At 38.3% G+C, this 19,183-nt stretch overlaps 2 protein-coding genes and 1 pseudogene across 2 annotated transcripts; 2 read left to right on the forward strand and 1 right to left on the reverse strand.

Moving 5' to 3' along the window:
* The first annotated feature begins 1,830 nt into the window (after positions 1-1,830).
* LOC136245304 (uncharacterized) lies at positions 1,831-3,466 on the forward strand (annotated as a pseudogene).
* A 1,531-nt stretch (positions 3,467-4,997) lies between these two features.
* Positions 4,998-6,076, forward strand: LOC136246026 (uncharacterized). Its single transcript, XM_066037477.1, has 4 exons — positions 4,998-5,164; positions 5,212-5,349; positions 5,400-5,465; positions 5,519-6,076. The coding sequence occupies exons 1-4, from the start codon at positions 5,069-5,071 to the stop codon at positions 6,005-6,007; spliced, it is 789 nt and encodes a 262-aa protein (XP_065893549.1). The 5' UTR covers positions 4,998-5,068; the 3' UTR covers positions 6,008-6,076.
* A 231-nt stretch (positions 6,077-6,307) lies between these two features.
* On the reverse strand, positions 6,308-7,574 carry LOC136245305 (platelet glycoprotein Ib alpha chain-like). Its single transcript, XM_066036788.1, has 6 exons — positions 7,513-7,574; positions 7,402-7,455; positions 7,267-7,354; positions 6,847-7,219; positions 6,781-6,794; positions 6,308-6,403 (listed from the first exon to the last, which is right to left on the reverse strand). Exons 1-6 carry the CDS (start codon positions 7,572-7,574, stop codon positions 6,308-6,310), a joined length of 687 nt encoding a protein of 228 aa, XP_065892860.1.
* Between the last annotated feature and the right edge of the window lie 11,609 nt (positions 7,575-19,183).

Consider the following 19,183-nt stretch of genomic DNA (forward strand, 5'->3'; position numbering starts at 1 on the left):
GACTGGTCACAGCAACATCACATACACATCACAACAACATCACAGACTGGTCACATACACATCACAGCAACATCACAGACTGGTCACACCAACATCACATACACATCAGCGCAACATCACAGACAACATCACATACACATCACAACAACATCACAGACTGGTCACAGCAACATCACATACACATCACAGCAACATCACAGACTGGTCACATCAACATCACATACACATCACAGCAACATCACAGACTGGTCGCAGCAACATCACAAACTGTTAGCAGCAACATCACATACACATCACAGCAACATCACATACACATCACAGCAACATCACACCAACGATCACATACACATCACAGCAACATCACAGACTGTTCACAGCAACATCCCATATACATCACAGCAACATCACAGACTGTTCACAGCAACATCACATACACATCACAGCAACATCACTGACTGTTCAGAGCAACATCACATACAGATCACAGCAACATTAACGACTGTTCACAGCAACATCACATACACATCACAGCAACATCACAGACTCGTCAAAGTAACATCACAGCAAGTTCACCGACTGTTCACAGCAATATCACAATCACATCACAGCTACATCACAAACTGTTCACAGCAACATCACATACACATCACAGCAACATCACTGACTGTTCAGAGCAACATCACATACAGATCACAGCAACATTAACGACTGGTCACAGCAACATCACATACACATCACAGCATCATCACAGACTGTTCACAGCAACACCACAAACTGTTCACAGCAACATCACATACGCACACAGCAACATCACACACTGTTCACAGCACCATCACAGACTGGTCACATCAACATCACATACACATCACAGCAACATCACAGACTGGTCACATCAACATCACATACACATCACAGCAACATCACAGACTCGTCAAAGTAACATCACAGCAAGTTCACCGACTGTTGAAGTTGCTGTGATGTGTATGGGATGTTGCTGTGATGTGTATGTGATGTTGCTGTGAACAGTTTGTGATGTTGCTGTGATGTGTATGTGATGTTGCTGTGAACAGTTGGTGATGTTGCTGTGATGTGTATGTGATGTTGCTGTGAATAGACTGTGATGTGTATGCGATGTTGCTGTGACCAGTTTGTGATGTTGCTGTGCGGTGTATGTAATGTTCCTGTGAACAGTCGGTGAAGTTGCTGCAATGTGTATGTGATGTTGTTGCGACCAGTCTGTGATGTTGCTGTGATGTGTATGTGATGTTGCTGCGAATAGACTGTGATGTGTATGCGATGTTGCTGTGACCAGTGTGTGACGTTGCTGTGTTGTGTATGTGATGTTGCTGTGACCAGTCTGTGATGTTACTGTGATGTGTATGTGATGTTGCTGTGAACAGTCTGTGATGTTGCTGTGATGTGTATGTGATGTTGCTGTGAACAGTTGATGTTGCTGTGATGTGTATGTGATGTTGCTGTGAACTGTTTGTGATGTTGCTCTGATGTGTATGTGAATGCTTAACACAATAAATGAAGGTCTGAATGTCTTTAGAATAGTTTGCAACAATTCGAACAGGTCGGAAACAAATAAAAAACATAATATATAAAGTTTATGTAGTTGTTCATCTCTTCATCAATGACTAGTTATACTCCAACATGTTGGAAACAGTCCTAAAAGTTCCTTTCTAATGCGTAACACAATAAATGAAGGTCTGAATGTCTTTAGAATAGTTTGCAACAATTCCAACAGGTCGGAAACAAATAAAAAACACAATATATAAAGTTTATTTAGTTGTTCATCTCTTCATCAATGACTAGTTATACTCCAACATGTTGGGTATTACGTACTCTCAGTTCCAATTAATACGTACTCTCAGTTCCAATGTCTAATTATAGTATCATCCATATAAGGATATATTTACACTTGGCGTGTGTTCTTTTGCAGCTGTTTTGTTTCTTTGTTGTACCCAACTTTGCAGCTGTGCTGTGTTTGCGACCGTGTTTGAACGTGCTGCCATGGATACAGGACAGCTTGCGGTGCGTATCTTAATGTTTAGTAGTTAACTGTAGCAGCAAATGCAACTAATAGAATTGAAGATGTGTTCAAGTATGAGCTTTGCAGCTATCCACCAGCATTGTTTGATTCTTCACTAATGCTTAGACAGCCACAGAAAGCTGCACTAAGTAACGCTATTTGGAGTGTTGTGTCACTAGATAGTCAGGAAATACCTGGAGAGGTCCAATTTGTGCTGGATGGAGGAGCCCTCCTACAACGTGTTCCATGGACACAAGGATCAGCTTATGGGGATATTTGTACAATATACACAGATTATGTAGCAAAGAAATAATTATGGAGAAGCTATAGTTGTTTTTGATGGATATCAGAAGTCATCAACAAAAGATATGGCACACAAAAGGAGAGCTAAAGGACGATCAGGAGTACCTGTTTCATTTACAGATAGTACTAAACTCAACATGAGAAAAGAAACCTTTTTAGCAAACTGTACAAACAAACAGAAGTTCATTATTATGCTTGGGAAGTACTTAGAAAGAAGAAATTGCAAAGTGTATCATAGTCCAGGAGATGCTGATGTAATGATAGTACAGAAAGCTGTAGAATCAGCCACAGTAACAGACACTGTTCTGGTTGGTGATGACACCGATCTTCTGGTATTGTTATGCTATCATGCCTGCTTAAATTCTCATACCATATTTTTCAAACCTGAGCCAAAAAGAACCACCACCAAGAAACTTCGAGTATGGAACATTAGTGCTGCCAAGAAGAAACTTGGTCCTGAAGTATGTAAAAATCTTCTTTTCCTTCATGCTATACTTGGATGTGATACTACTTCAGAACTGTATGGTATTGGAAAAGGTGCTTCCCTTAAGAAGTTCCGGTCAATTCGAAACTTTCAAGAGCAAGCAGAAGTATTTTGCACATCATCTGCTACACCGAAAGAAATAATTGCAGCAGGAGAGCAAGCTTTAGTGGCAATGTACAACGGAAAACCAGGAGAAACATTGGACTGTTTACGCTATAAGTGTTTCTGTGAGAAAGTGGCTACGAATAATACATTTATTCATCCACAAACTCTACCTCCTACTTCCGCAGCTGCCAAATACCATAGCCTACGTGTGTATTTACAAATACAGGAGTGGAAAGGCTGTGGCAGAGAATTTCAGCCACTTGAATGGGGGTGGAAAGAGTGTGATGGGACTCTAATGCCATTGTTCACTGATTTACCACCAGCTCCAGATGACCTACTTAAGATAATAAGATGTAATTGCCACACAGATTGTAGCACTATGAGGTGCACATGCAAGAAATATAATGTAAAATGTTCTCCTGCATGTGGCAATTGCAAAGGAACAGCTTGTACCAATGTTGATGGTGTGATTCTTGAAGATGATGATAATTGATGTAGACTTTGGATTATCCTTACAGAATTTCTTAGGAATTCATGCTGTTTTATATAAGTCATAAGTTTACATTTATATCAGAGCTTATTACGTACAATCTAAGAAATTGCTATAATATTATTATTTGCTGAAAAATTACCAGTTTATATGTCACAATCATGTTAGCATCAATTCAAACACAAATTTGGTTTCCATGACAACAGACAAACGCTAAAGGCTTCTTAGTTACCCCTTGCTATCAATCATGTTTATTACCATAATCAAATCATGCATTTCCAATGCTACATCAAAACACAGTAGCCAGTTTTAGAGATTAGCTTATATGCCCCATGCAACTTAGCTTAGCAGGCCAAATCCACAATCTTACGCCTTTTAGTATAAAGTGCAGGCATACCAAATGTTGAGGGTTTCAAGAACCTGGCCTACAAGATTAGGTTGGGACAATTAATCTCTGACTCTGAATTAGATTTCTAGAGCACGTATACAAATCTATATGCACTATGACAAGATCGACGCTTGGGTCTGGAAGCAAATGCTGCTGTAAAAAAACAACATTAGGTATGCTGTTTTATAAATGTAAAAGTGTATTTTAAAATTATCCGCATCCGACTGTATCCGCCTATTCCAACTACCCTCTGGTATGTACTTGGGTAATTTGTGACCGGATTTGTGAAAAGGGGTCTTCCACACACATCCAATTCTACGAAATTGGTAGACTATAACTTAGTGTTCAGCTAACATATAAACCTGAAATTTTCTCCATCCATTATGCTATGTTAGTGCTCACTACTGACCACATTTCAAGTCAATAGCTTTTCCTATCTGAAGTTATTAATCATCAAAGTTGGTAAATTGGATGTGTGTGGAAGACCCCTTTTCGCAAATCCGGTCACATTTGTTTATGTTATGTGGTAACCACAAAGATAAACAGTGATGGTTCAGGCCCTAGCCCACTTGTCTGACTGGCAACTTTTATTGAGATAAGTGTACAATTTCACAGAATTGCCTTTACTAGCTCTACTTTTAATGCAGTGTGCACAAGTATAATTGTAGAGACCTACAATCGGGTATCGGTTAATTATCAGTAAAACGGCATAAAAATATATTGGATATCGATTTTCCCTAAAAAAGTGGGAATCGGTACAACTCTAGTAAGTATCCATAAATGAGTTTTGCTGTGTATGTTTCATATGCCTTATGTATAATTATACTCTCTTCTTTTAGGATCAACTTTTTAAAGTTTTGCTAAGTTATTTTGGACAAAATGTCCCAGACACTTTACGAGACATATTTATCTCAAAGTTCAAACAAAGATACGTGTGATTGGAAAAAACACCAAAGAGCTTGGAGTGAAATCATAGAAGAAGCATGATAACTGACAAAGCAAAATAGTCTCCCAACAGGGGGTTTGCTGAAGACAGGTGATATTCAAAACTGGGATCTTACCATAGTGGTCCACACACTGTTGGATTCCAGTTTGTGTTTACAGCAAAGAGCAAAGCCTTGGGAACAAAGTGCCATATTCAAACTGGCTCTGCTATAATTAAAGCAACATCATAGATACTTTAAAGGGGTAGTGTGACGGTTAGAAATACCTGAAGCCGTTCAACTTCTATTGTTTACATTACATCATACATGCATATATCACATGCAACTTCCGTTTTCCCAAAAAATGGCATCGTCTAGTGAAGTCCATGATAGAGCTGGTGAGGATAACACGGATAGAAGCCAAGACACAGAAGAAGTAATTTAACATATATCTAGTAGGTATATCTGTGATTCTGTTATCAGGAAAGCGAAGAGGACATGAGTACTCTGTGTCAGTGCAAGAACACGTGCCAATCGCGGTGTTGCCCCTGTAAAGCTGCAAGAGTAGCTTGCACTTCAGCGTGTCGTTGTGGAACCAGGCGTAATTCTTGTAAGAATAAGGTATAATCCACTAAGTTTCCTTTAAATGTTTACTAATAGTATACTTTTAGCCACAAGATGAAGAAACAAGACCCTCGAGGGAACAAGAACGAGAGGAAAGGGATAGGCGATTGGAGGTTTGTATCTGTGATAAAACATGAATACAAAATGCCATTCACACTATGTACAGGAGTATATTATATCACTGGACCTGGACACATGCCATCAAATTATGAAAAAAACCTATTGTAATAATGGCGGGGTAGAGCTACTGAAGTCTATTATGAGCAGTGATCCACCAGAACCAGAAAACGACCCACAGTCATCAAATCTACCGGACTGGTGTAGATGTGGGAATTGCCAACCTATGCCCTTGTCCACAGAGAATATATGTTGCCGTAAACGTCCTTGTGTGACAACACTGGAATTTTTTGAGTCAGCTGTACTGGATATGAATGTCTTGTCGATTGCTATTGTCAATCGTAGTGATGTGTACGCTGATGATCCAGATTACAGTCCATCTTCTTACAGGAAGGCCGCGTACCGCCAATGGATTCTGTGGAATTATGGATATTTAGGAAGGGGTCAAAGGAGAGTCGTCCCATCATGTGTAGTATGGGCAGTGAGGTGGCGCTACCCAGCCCCAGATGGATACAACCTAGGGTTTAAAGAGTACTGAACATTACACAGGGCACTATGTACAATAGTGTGTCAACAATTATGTATGTATATATGTGACCGGATTTGCAAAAAGGTACCTTTTTCTCACATAAAATTTGACCCATTTTTTCAAATTTCAAACTTTGTAACTTTTGTATCATTGCAAGCACGTGTCTGTAATTTTCCATGAGTATGCCTACATTATGTGGCTATATTGTGATACAAAAAGAAAGTCCATATTGGGTGACTGTAAAGCTACTTCTCTTTTATCTATAGTCTCGGTGTGAAGAATCAGTCCTGACTCCAGGTCCATAAAAGATTATGCACAAAATTTTGCACTTTTGCCTGGTGAATCACACCGCCCATCTCCAGACAAAACCAACTCTTTGTCTTTCATTGTATCCAATTGTTGAGCCTATAAGTATCTTAAGGAACATTTAGTACCTGCTGTGCATGATAAAACTTGTTTACTGCCGGACATATCAAATTTCGTTGGTACATATGATAAGTAGATCATTTAATGATTTGAAGTCCAAAAAATTTAGCAAATGTTTCAAACTTGCTGTAGTGGTTGCTGGCAAAGTGGACATTATCTACATAGATATGTCCGTGTGCCTGGCTGACCAATTGATCTGATGATTTCCACATGAAGCAATGTTGATTTTCACAGATGCCACTGATTGAAATTGTACATCCAGTCAATAGATATTTGACAGAGAGCTTGGCTGTACACTCATCAGCTCTGCATGTTTGTCCTGTGAGTTCTAATAACTTCTGAATCGAGCAAACTACCTTTGCAGTGGTTCCTACAAAACGGAGTAGCATAATTTTTATATAAAGTAAATGTTATGCCAATACCAGTGGCAGTGGTGGGACCAGGGGTAGTGACGACATCAGGGGTAGCAGTGGTGGGACCAAGGGTAGTAACATCATCAGGGGTAGCAGTGATGGGACCAGGGGTAGTGACAACATCAGGGGTAGCAGTGGTGGGACCAGGGGTAGTGGCGACATCAGGGGTAGTAGTGGTGGGACCAAGGGTAGTAACATCATCAGGGGTAGCAGTGATGGAATCAGGAGTAGTGACAACATCAGGGGTAGCAGTGGTGGGACCAGGGCTAGTGACGACATCAGGGGTAGCAGTGGTGGGACCAAGGGTAGTAACATCATCAGGGGTAGCAGTGATGGGACCAGGGGTAGTAACAGAATAAAGTGTAATGTCAGCAGCGGTAGTCTATAATGTAAATCCAAGCTTCATTTGCACTTACTATTTTCAGCTGCAATCCACGTTTCTTCTCCATCAGTATCGTCATCATCATCATCATTCACATATTCATCACTACTAGCAGCAGTCTCAGCATCTGAGTCACTATACGTGCAATAGTCACCAATTGGAAATAACAAAGGAATGCAAACCTGTTAGTATCACTGGAACTATCTTCATTTAGCACTTGTGAAATGTTATCAAGCCTGTAGTTAGATTTATAGTGGGTATATAGACTGATAGTCAGGCAAACATACACTCACAGGTGCTCAGTCATTTCATCAAGGTACCCATCACAAGAATAATTACAAACGTTGTTCGGCATCCTGTGATCACTGAAAATGCACAAAAAAAACAATCAATTACACCAAAGTTGCAGATGCATACTTGTGAGATCAGCCTCATACAACACCATCTAGCTAACCTTGACAGGCGTGGTCTTTTGTGGCTCCTTGCAGGTGTAGATGATGTAGCAGTCATTTCAACATCAAAGTCAAAACGACTTGGAGAAGCAATTCCATACTGACTTCCAGGGGATCGCTCAACACTGAAACCCAAACATGTCTTCAGAACATTTTCGACGAAATTTAAAGTAATTAATATGGTGAATTTTCTACTGCCTCACTACCTGCCTGATGCGTTCAGTCAAGCATAGCAAAAAACTGGCTATAGCTACAGCTTTAATTACATCTTTGGCGGAAATGCTTCGAATTTCATGGAGATGAAACTTTGTATTTTAAATATTCTACTATGTATGCACTACTGTCTTACTGATTTTCCTTCTTTATTGTGGCCATCGTTCATCAGTAGGGCTTCCATAATCATACAGTTCGTGCTAATATATTGGAATACATGTGTTATCGCACCAAATTTTTAGAATATGTATGTGATTTTGATGTTTGGTTTATATAAAGGACCTATTGTGCGACAACGAGAAATACACGTGTAAGACATCTAGCAAAGTTAAGCGGCTAGGTTTAACTGCTTGCATTTCTAAATGCATTTCTTTGTTGTGACTATTTCTAATTGGTGTAAACATCATGCAAGACGCCACGAGCTCCTTGTGTGTGGAAGACATGGCCACCTAGAGCAAGGAGTGTACACGTCTTCTGTAATAAAAGGATACATGGTTAACACTGATTCACTACACTTGGTTTACCTTGTAAGGCCGTCACTGATCGACAGTTTATGTCATTTCAGCTAGTTCGGCGGTGCCACTTCGAAGATATTCACTGTAGAGATGAACGCATATGTAATTTATCCAGCTCCTCAATATTTTTATAAGCTTACGTACTTCAAGGTTCCCACTCATCAGCACTGTTTTAAGTGCAAACAGTTTTTTTGTGGTTACACAAATGTCACACACCGGATGTTTATCTAGTTGTGTATCTTATGTCCAAATTTGGAAGCACTGACCTTTTCTATGGCGACGATATGAATGTCTCGAGCGGATGGTGTAACCTTCCCCTGTAGTAAAGAGAAGAACGGATTATGCCATGAAGTACAGTATACTCCAAGCTACTAGAACAATTTATTGTGAGTTCTTATACTAAGTTTCAGACGCCTAGGGACTTGAAGTTAGAGCGTTGTGAACAAACTCGCTCATATCAACAAATTACCAAAAAAAAAACCTTTGGTAATGCCCGTTTATGACAATATATTAGCCATTTGATAATAAAGGGTTAATAATATTGTATCCGTTTTATTACAGTGAGACTTCAATTCTCTGAATGTCTGCATGTCATTCTTATCCACAAAAGGAAGCTCCAATTCATTACTTTAACCCTTTATTACCGAAGTTTTTTTACAAAACCGCAAGTGTGAAAACTTTTATGGCTTGTGTGAACTGTGTGCGATACGAGTAGACCCCACCCATTAATTAACCCATCAAGCTATATACCGTTTGATAGCCACCTCTCTCTTCTACCAACACAGCTAGAATACTTACAGATCACACACACAACTCACGCGCTATGAAGCGAAGAAAACGTATCTTCTCCATATCGCCATAGCATTGAAAGATGGGCACCGCCATCTTACTAATCAACGCAATGACATCACACTATTTATTTTTAGAATCCTTATCACGTGGGGAATGGAGTAATTCTAACTAAAACCTCCTAGTAGCAGGGAGAAGGCGAACATGGAGTTTTAAACAGGTATTATTGTTTTGTATACGCTATTTTATATTGCCAAGTGCCATAACTTGCCCATGCTTCTTTCTATCGCGGAACGGTAAACTTCATTAAAAACGCCCGGTCCTTCTGAGCAGTTTGGTAGCAATTTCAGCTTCGTAGCCCCTAGGAAAAAGGAGTTATGGCTCCATTTATAAAAGGCACTCGTTATGGCAATATATTAGCCATTCGATAATAAAGGGTTAACACACAATTTTTAATGAAACACTATTAGAACAGTCACTTTTATTGTATGGAGTTTGGATAATCAAGATTTGAATAATGGAGATCCTGCTATAAATCTGTTAATGATATCCAGCCCATGCATCACTTTCTATTCAATTTACTGGCATTCTAATCTACAGTATTGTGCGAAAGAACATTCCATTACATATATATCATGCTTTAACGGTATGATCCAGGCTTCAGCAAGGGGGGCATCTTGGCTTATCACTGATGATGGGGGAGGTTTTTAAATTAAGCCTTTGTTGCATAACCAGAAACCATTTTATAGTACGGTATAAGAAAAAGGTATTGCAACTAGGGCTGGGACGAAGCTTGAAATTTATATTCGAACATTCGCTAATAAAATATTCGAATATTCGAAGCTTCGGTGTTGGTAGGTTTTCTTGTATTTATGTTTAAGTTTTATCTTTCTAATCCTATTTTGTATGTTTGTAAGCATTTGGATAATGCATAACAGCAGTTTTGAATGACGCTATCGAGCGATTGCAAATGGGCGTGCCTGCTATACTGCAATCATGCATAGTTAAATGCCAACTAATGGCTTTAAGGATGTTTTTCATGCATTATCTATCACTTTATAAGGCATTAAAGGCTTCTACCATGGTAGAAAGATAAATTTTCATTGGCTTAAAAATGGGCGTGGCAGGTGACATTGATCGTGCAAGGTGAATAAGCTGCTGCAATAAAGAACAGAATGTTTATTCGTAATTCTTTTTTGTAGGTTATGAGTGCATTACGAAGCTTCGAAGGATAGTTTTATAATTCAAAGTTTGCTTAACCTTCGAACCTACCGAACATTCGAAGCTTCGTCCCAGCCCTAATTGCAACACAATTCCATTTCAGACCTTTCCATCTACACCACCATTCAGTTTGTGTCCTTTACTCACATGACTTGTTTACAAATGAAACAGTTAAATTTGTGGATTCTTTGTGTAAAAGGTGTGGAAGTGTAAATGTAATGGTAGTTATGTCATTAATGTGGAAGGGCTATGTCAGTTAATTATCTGTAACGAGAATGATTTACAGATTGTTTCCCTTAAAGTGTAAACACTCCTCATATTGGCCGTTTAATGTAAGAACACTGCAAACTTATGCTACTATGCTATATTCCACAGTAACCATGGTTATGAATGCTAGTTGGTAAAATATGTTTATTAAATGCCACCTTAATGAATGAATGTTTGAGTTTTTGGACATTTGTCCCACCACAATTTTCTTTGAATGTAGAGAAAATAATCCCATAGCCTTTGGTTACTTTTTAATGAAAACTCTCGGGAGTGTATAAACAGTGGAATGGACTACTGGAATGGTGGAATGGAATTTTTAAAAGTTCAATATCATTTTTTACATCCAAATAAGTACAACTCCTCCCCTTATGTAAGCAAATAAATAGGATTCCCCTTGAAGTCAGCTCTTTTAGCATACTTTTCCTCACCACAACACTTGTATGACTTATAACTCAATACTTATTACTTGTGTGAAACTAACTGTGGTTCAGTTCAGTGTGCAACATGGCACTGCCACAATGAACTTTGGCTTAAATTTTGTTTTCTGACAATTATGGAAAAGGCTCTTTGTAAGCGTTTCACTTTCCCCAAAGGGGAATCCTATTTATTTTCTTACATAAGGGGAGTTGTACTCATTTGGATGTGAACTTTAAAAAAATCCATTCCAGTATTCCACCATTCCAGTAGTCCATTCCACTGTTTATACACTCCCAAAACTCTCCTTTATGTGTGCCATGCAGTAAAATGAAATGGGACATAAGGCCACAGTGCACCATTTTGTGGAGAGTATTATTTGGAAGGATCAAATCTATGTTTAATGGAGTATAAGAACACAAATTAGTAGTACTAATGTAGAAGTTTAGGCACTAGGCCTTTGTCCACATCCTGGCCATGGATTTTTCCTGAATTAATCAGAAAAAACTCTTTCCATGACAAAAATTAACCATATCTTAGATAATGCCCACCTTGAAACCATACATGCACTATGGCACCTTCTGAAACTTCAGTCCACTTCATTCACTGGGCCTATCGTATATGGTTTATTCTTGACAAGATTGTCTGCAAGTATCAATCCATCCAACTTGTATCCACTTGCAGTCAAATAACCATTCCTCATACCGTATAGCGGGTTATTTTCGAAACAGAAAATTTCGCACAAGAAGCAAAATCTGAATTTCGAAGGATTTTCATTTCGAAGAGTGTATATTTCAAAGTCCGGATGGATTTCAAATAAACGGAAATTCATGTCACAAATTATGAAGATGCGTGAATGTTTGCCAAAAATTAACTTACCGATGGAATAACCCCCCTATCTCTGTGCACTGGAGAGAAGACTGAGGGAGTTTCGAGTGGAGTAAATTCACTGGCTCGATCATAGCTAGCATAGATTCTAGAGCAGACGGTATCAATCCCATTCTGGATCACCTGTTTTCTGGTTATTGGCACAGTAATGAATTTCCATTTATTTGAAATCCATCCGGACTTCGAAATATACACTCTTCGAAATTAAAATTCTTTGAAATTCAGATTTTGCTTCTTGTGCAAAATTTTCTGTTTCGAAAATAACCCGCTATACGGTATGAGGAATGGTTATTTGACTGCAAGTGGATACCCATTATCATCAGTAATATTGAGCTAAAACTCGAGGAATACACAAGCAAATCACCGAAAGTTGGATTGTTGCTTTCACTTGTGAGAATTTATTTTCGAAGAACAACCGGACGTGGGAATTTATTTTCGAAGAGAAAGGCCTCTTTGAAATATCCGAAAATAAAAACCTTTCGAAAATTACCAGCTATACGGTAATCTTGTACTAAAAAAATAATATCTCTAGACCACCCTAGTAGCCATTACATACCTCTTTAGTGACAAGTTTTCATAGACAACAATTTGTTAATCACTAATTACAACATCACACTGTGCACATTCAAATGAAACAGTTGTATAAAATGAAAGATTAAAGTTTTTTATTTTAAATAAAAGAGCTTTGCTTAATGTTCAATATCCTGTTGCTGCACCTTGCACTTCAATTATCTTGGGAATAACTTTCCTTAGGTGGCTGATATATCTTGGACACTTAGCAACACTGACTGTTCTCCAAAAGCGAATAATTCCGTCAATCAGTTCTTCTTTATTTCTTGGCTTGATCTCATGCCTTATAAATTCCTATTTACTAGAATAATAATAATATTACAGAAACTCATAGACTAACCTTTAGATGCCACAAATTTTCTATAGGGTTTCCATCTGGACGGACTTCCTGGTGGTGTAGGCCACCAATTAATTCCGCTTTCTTCAAAAATATTTTGCTGTGACGTGAAGTATGCTTTGGATCGTTGTCTTGCATGAATTTGTGCCCATGTGGGTACACGGTCTGCACAAAAGGAACCAAAAACTGGTTTAAAATATCAGTGTAAAGGTTGGCATCCATAATTCCTTCAAAGATGCATACATTGGTAGCTCCTCTCCAACTTATTCCTGCCCATACATGGACCTTTATAGGGTGCTTTGGGCGAGGTTTATATCGTGGCTTTTGACCTTGTTTACAGCAACAATATCTGCGATGAGTCTCAAGTTGAATTGTTGTCTCATCAGTCCATATGACATCTTCAAAGCCTTCACCGAGGTTTTTCTTTGTCCAATCCAATCTTTTTAGCTGGTTTTGCTCTCGGATAAGTTAGCAGTAGGCAGCCCCTCGTGAAGTCTATTCCAGGAGATGTCTACCTTTGAGTTTGGTACGTTCATATATCAAAATTCCAACATCATTGAGCTTTAAACACAACTGCTTTGCTGTTGTTTCACGATATTCAGTACTTCATTAGTCAAACTGTGCGTCTTCCACTTTTAGGAAGTGGTTAAATATTTCCATAGGACTTCTAATGCTGGATGATGCGCCACACAGTTTGACGACATGTTGCAATTATGAATGTTTATTACAAAAATACATTCTAATTAAACAATATCTACTATTTCAGAAAAAAATCATCAGCTATTGTTTCCATTTGCAGTGGCTCTTCATCTGATTTGTAAGAACTTGTCTCACTGTTATCACCGCTATGTTCGTCAGTCACATCTGTCTGCATTACTATCTTTAGTATTGTGCTCTCCTGATAGGTTCATACATCCTTGGCATTCACACCCAGGCCCACAGTATCTTGCATCCACAGTTGTTTGATGCACAGCCTTTCTTACAACTACAGGGTGGTTAAAAATTCAATATTATTTTTGATTTCATCTATATGACAAGGCATCAGTATGCTAGTAAGCATGGTGAACAGAGAGCCTCTACAACTGCTGAGCAAACTTCTCAGTTTACTGAGGGCAGTGTGCAACATTGCCAAACTAAGGGAAATAAGGATTTGTCAGTAGATATACTATACGCTTCTAGCCGTACGGGTATCCCAACATTAGTCCTCAAACACATGTGGTCTAAGGCGGCTGAGTAGTGAAGTATTAGCTGCACCTGGCCAGGTGTCCACCTTCTTCTCGCATGGTGGCTAGTAACACAAGCCTCATTGTGTAAGTGTGAACAAAGATGGTTGGTTTGAGGGTGATGATGAGTGTCCCAAATTTCTACAGTGTTTATTTGTGCAGATACCATAGCTGCTGCAGAGAGTAATGAATTACTAAAGGAGTTTGTTGACAGTTGCAATAAGTTTGTCAAATCTTGTAAAGGTCAGCAGAGTATATCGCCCTACTTTACCAGATTGTCAATGTCAAATCTACCTCGTCGTGTTGCCGGATAAGCCACCGACTAAAAAAGTAGTGGCTCGAAGGCAACTAATACCCTATGAACAGTGAGTTCACTGTTAACCTCAACCAGTTTAGATCTACTCTCATCATCAGTAAACATAACAACCTCATCAGGAAATTGGAATTGGGAGGGAATTGCCAGTCCTTATAGTGCTCCGTATTGTCACCCTCCACGTTGGTACCCTCCTCCTTATCCACCATCACAACACTTGCAACCTGCTGCAGGATTTTTGCCTTTTGCTGATCTTACTAATCATTATAGTGGTGTAGGTGACCAGTCTGGATTTGCAGATAGTGGCACTAGGTTTGTTGCTAACATGCCCTCTGGTACCTGTGGTATAGTTGAACCATTTGTGGTTAAAAAGCTCAATGGTAGGATTAAGGTGTGTACTGGATGCAGAGGGCAACATTTAAAGGGTGCCAACAATGAATTGCTGCCACCTTCGTTTGACATATGCTTGTGTCACAGAGAACCACAGGTGTACACCAATCCTAAAACTGGGTGAGAGTGGTCAAAAATTGGAATTGTTTACTACCATGTGAACTTGAACTGTGTTCGTAAAACTACCCTAAGTTCAGTGTTGCACAGGTTTAGTGCCCACTTGAAACACAAAGTCTCTTGACCAATGAACAGTATGATCTGTTGAGGAAAACTGTTGGTTTTTACTATTGAAATCTAATGTGAAAAAGCTATTGTTCACATTAGACAAATTGTCAGTCCAACAATGTTTATGTATTTAGACTGCCTGCACTTAGCTAAATTTAAAAGGGGGTTTCTATTGAAACCCCAGAAACCCATCTAGATTTACCACTGTTTGGCCAATAAAACACTAAATCTCCTATGTGTATCAAAAGCAGACTTATTTCAGGAACTATGCATCAGTACCAACACAAATAATGTATATCCATTGTTCAACTTTGCTCCAGGAGTTAGCTATAGATCAGTCTTCATACCTGGAAGATCTAGAAATAAGTTGACTATCACAACAGCAAATTCAGAAAGCCCATAAATGCAAATGTATATGTGACTGCAGATAGTAAAAACGGGACCTTACGCATGGTTTGCATTTATCAGAAAAAACGCCTTGAAAACTCTCAAATTTACTGCTGAATTGTTACACCATAACTTTTCATCGCATAGTCGCATTAATCTCCTTTTTGGTTTCTATTTTTAGTATAGTCCAAATTTGGTGCCAATACATGCTACTACATTTGCGCTGCATTAAAGTAAAAGAATTGTCGTAAATTTGTTGGAATGGCATCTATTACTCCTGTTACTGTAGGAGAGAAGCGAGGAATAAGCAGCTTGTTGGATGAGTCAGTTGTTAGTGACAGCTCTTGTAATTCGTTCACTGATGGTGATTTATTGTGTGACGAATCTGAAGAAGAAACTGCTGTTTCTACTAAAGGTGGACCGATACTGATACCAGTATCGGTATCGATGCCGATACCAGGTGTATCAGTATCGGATTGGTATCGGTAATACAAGGTACAGATACCACCAGTGGACACTCACCACTTTTATTAAACCATCTCTAGCTAAGTTTCCAGTAGCTAATAACTTAGTTGAACTAACAAAATAGCGAAACAAAGCCTTTGTTACTCTTTTCCAAGTATTGCTGCAATTGCTTCGTGTGTATACTACTAATATATTAGAGCACGTCAATCCTTTGTAATTAAATGGCAGTGCAGTTGTTCCTCAAGAAATAATTTATGACTACTTGGCTTGCTTTTTCATGAAAAGGTTTGTACAATTATCGGCCGCCCACGCAATTAATTGCTTAATCAATAAGCTTACAAGAAAACTACCTCACATCAAGAAATTAGTAATCCACAGTGATATTTATCATGTTTAGCTGTTATAAAATGAATAGTTTAAAACTTGCTTGAACTGAGATCAATCAATTACTGTGATATTTTAATAGCTAGCTATGTATCACAACGGTGAAATTTCTATAATAACCTTGTCTAGGCTTCAATGCTTAGTATCGGTATCGGAATCGGTATCGGCAGATAATTTCAGTACAAATACTCGTATCGGAAGTATCGGTAAAAAGTGGTATCGGTCCATCTCTAGTTTCTACTGGTTCTTCTTTCACACATTCAAGTAGAAGAAACAAGAAAAAGCAAAGGTACCTTAAAGGGGTATCAAGAAAGCCTTATCATGTATCAAGAGAACTGCGATGGTCTTTTGAAGATAGATAAGATGGCTCACGTCGTGAGCCATCTTATCTAATAGTAACTCAACGTCATGTCACAGAGACCAAAGTCAGTGGAATATAAATGTTTGTAAAAGTTGTGCTCCTGTTTTACAAAAGTATGCTGATACTTTTGCGAGTATGAAGTGACCTTAAGAAAAGAAAATCTATTAATCCTCATCCCAAAAAGCCAGAACCTCAGTAGCATAGAGATTTAGTTAAACAGAATGAATGGCTGCATAGCAATATATTCGATGCTGTTGGTAACTATCTGTTTTGTTGTAAATGTGTACACCATGCCCTTGGAATATCATTTCAACCACTATCTATAGTACGTTCACGTTGAGCTGAATCCTCAAAAACATTTAATAACTCATGGATGCAATTACATGAAATTTGGCTCATTTGTAGTACTGCTTGATCCGCTAAAAATATTTTGAAATCTTTGTTCAAACATACAATATCTCTTTTGACCCAGTACATCAGAAATACCAGCTGTTTGCCATCATGGGTTAAGCGTATCCATGTTTTTCTTGATAACACTAGAAGTACTAATAAAAATGTGTACTTTATGGGCTGGGGTATGGAAATGGTGGAACAGAAAGTTCTTGATTATTTACGAGTATCTTTTCGCATTGCAGGGCACACAAAGTTTGATGTAGATCGACTTTTCTCAATCACAGCAAAATCATACAATTCTGCTGATGTGTTCAGCACCCAAGAATTAGTCACGGTTAAGTCCCAATCCGAAAATGTTACAGCTGTGTTGGAGGAAGGAAGATCAATCCAAAATTGGAGAGATGCTGTAGCTCTCAAATATTCTAAGTTACCAGGAATCCGTGACCTACATGATTTTGTTACTGTAAGATCCCCTGAGACAGGAGATGCTTGTTCGTGACTACTGCCATGGTGGAGTATAGTACAGAAGTCAACTATGACACTAAATCCTTTCACCAGAAACTTCAGTTGTTCCTTGTGAAACTGAAAATTACATTACACTAAATGAAAAGAGAGCCTTAACAGCAACTAAATTGGCACACCTTACCCAAATGTGTACTAACTTCATACCTGAGGACAGATGGATGGGCCATGTTAGAGTGCACATAGAGTTCTAACAGCCTTCGTATAAATGTATTGTCAAACTAGTAACCATAATGTTATCATAAAAGAAAAATCCATGAAAGTTCCATAAATTACAGATTTATACAGTAGCAACCTCCACCAATAACCTTTGCTGCGTATTTGTAGGAAAAGTGCTAATGTCAATTGCATGCAAGCTGCTGTGAATTATTTTTTTCCAACCTTTAGACCAGTTTGTTACATAAATGTTACAGTTATGCAAAGTTGCAGTATTAAAAATGTCATTTTAACTTTTAATTAATGCATAGCTGCTTCTCCCAATTTTGCTCTATGTAAAACTGGTACTATTTCAATGGTTCAATTGTTTAGGTATAAAGGGGGAATCACCTTGGTATTTCTGGAAAAGCTTCTTTAACCTGTAAATATTACACACACATAATAAACAGAAATTCTGACCAGTGTGTATAAGCTCCCATTTTTACTATATATAGTCACATATGTGATCAGGTCTGCGAAAAGAGGTCTTATAGCTATTATAAATTGTTCAGCTTAGCCCCCCCCCCCTTCAAAAATCCCATGGTGCATTGGTACATTTACAAGAATTGCTTTCACTGAATTAGAAAGTGGAAGACAGAAACATAAGATGAATGCAAGCAGTATAAATTCATTTGAAGTGGTTGACAAAATAACCAAATTTATTATGTATATATACAGTATGTTACTAAAGCACTGTTACAGGAAATAAACCATGTAAAGAGATGGTTGAGATACTAATAAAAAGCCAAGTGCTGTATTAGTCTTGGGTCTTGCCATGAGTGATTTCTTTCGACTAGGTAAAATGTTGCATTATACTTTCTAGTTATCTTTGGAGCGGTTATGTTGAGTCATTAAACTGCTTCAGTTTTTGACCATCAAGCTAGTTGTAGAAACAGCAGCTGGGATTAGTTGGCTATATTTAACAAATGCACATGATTAAAAGTACTAACAGTGGCATTATTTATATAACTGTTCTGTATCTTCTAATAGTACTGTACGGAAATTTCCATATTATAGGATTCTTGCAAGCAGGTATAGAATTCTAAGGAAACTAGAATGGAACTGGAATGGAAACTAGTAATTGGAACAGCTGATAAAGGTTATCATGTCAATACATGGGTTGAATTTTACACCAAAATGCTCTTTGATGAATCCTTCTGCTAGAGCAACCAAAACATTCTAATAGAGCAGTCACCTATACTATAAAAATATTACTGTAATAAAGTAGTCAAGAATTTTATGGACTATACAGCATTGATTATACCATAGACCACCTAACTTGTCTATAGCGATAACTACTTCCTTGAAGCCATAAAGAAGAAGTTATAAAGTAATCTAGCTACCTGTATTAGATTTGGGAAGCTACACCTGCAACCTCAGAATAATTAAGAAGTCACGTGGTGGGGGCTGTGCAACAGAATACTTGTCAAGCTGAAGTGG

The sequence above is a fragment of the Dysidea avara genome, chromosome 15, assembly GCF_963678975.1.
Source record: "Dysidea avara chromosome 15, odDysAvar1.4, whole genome shotgun sequence".
Classification (NCBI taxonomy): Eukaryota; Metazoa; Porifera; class Demospongiae; order Dictyoceratida; family Dysideidae; genus Dysidea; species Dysidea avara.

Coding starts and splice junctions, on each gene's coding strand:
- LOC136246026 (XM_066037477.1), top strand. CDS start 5,069: ATGCAACTTCCGTTTTCCCAAAAAATGGCATCGTCTAGTGAAGTCCAT. Junction 5,165..5,211: donor GAAGCCAAGACACAGAAGAA/GTAATTTAACAT, acceptor TTCTGTTATCAG/GAAAGCGAAGAGGACATGAG. Junction 5,466..5,518: donor AAAGGGATAGGCGATTGGAG/GTTTGTATCTGT, acceptor CACTATGTACAG/GAGTATATTATATCACTGGA.
- LOC136245305 (XM_066036788.1), bottom strand. CDS start 7,574: ATGCCGAACAACGTTTGTAATTATTCTTGTGATGGGTACCTTGATGAA. Junction 7,456..7,512: donor GATGAAATGACTGAGCACCT/GTGAGTGTATGT, acceptor ATCTAACTACAG/GCTTGATAACATTTCACAAG. Junction 7,355..7,401: donor AGTTCCAGTGATACTAACAG/GTTTGCATTCCT, acceptor TTGCACGTATAG/TGACTCAGATGCTGAGACTG.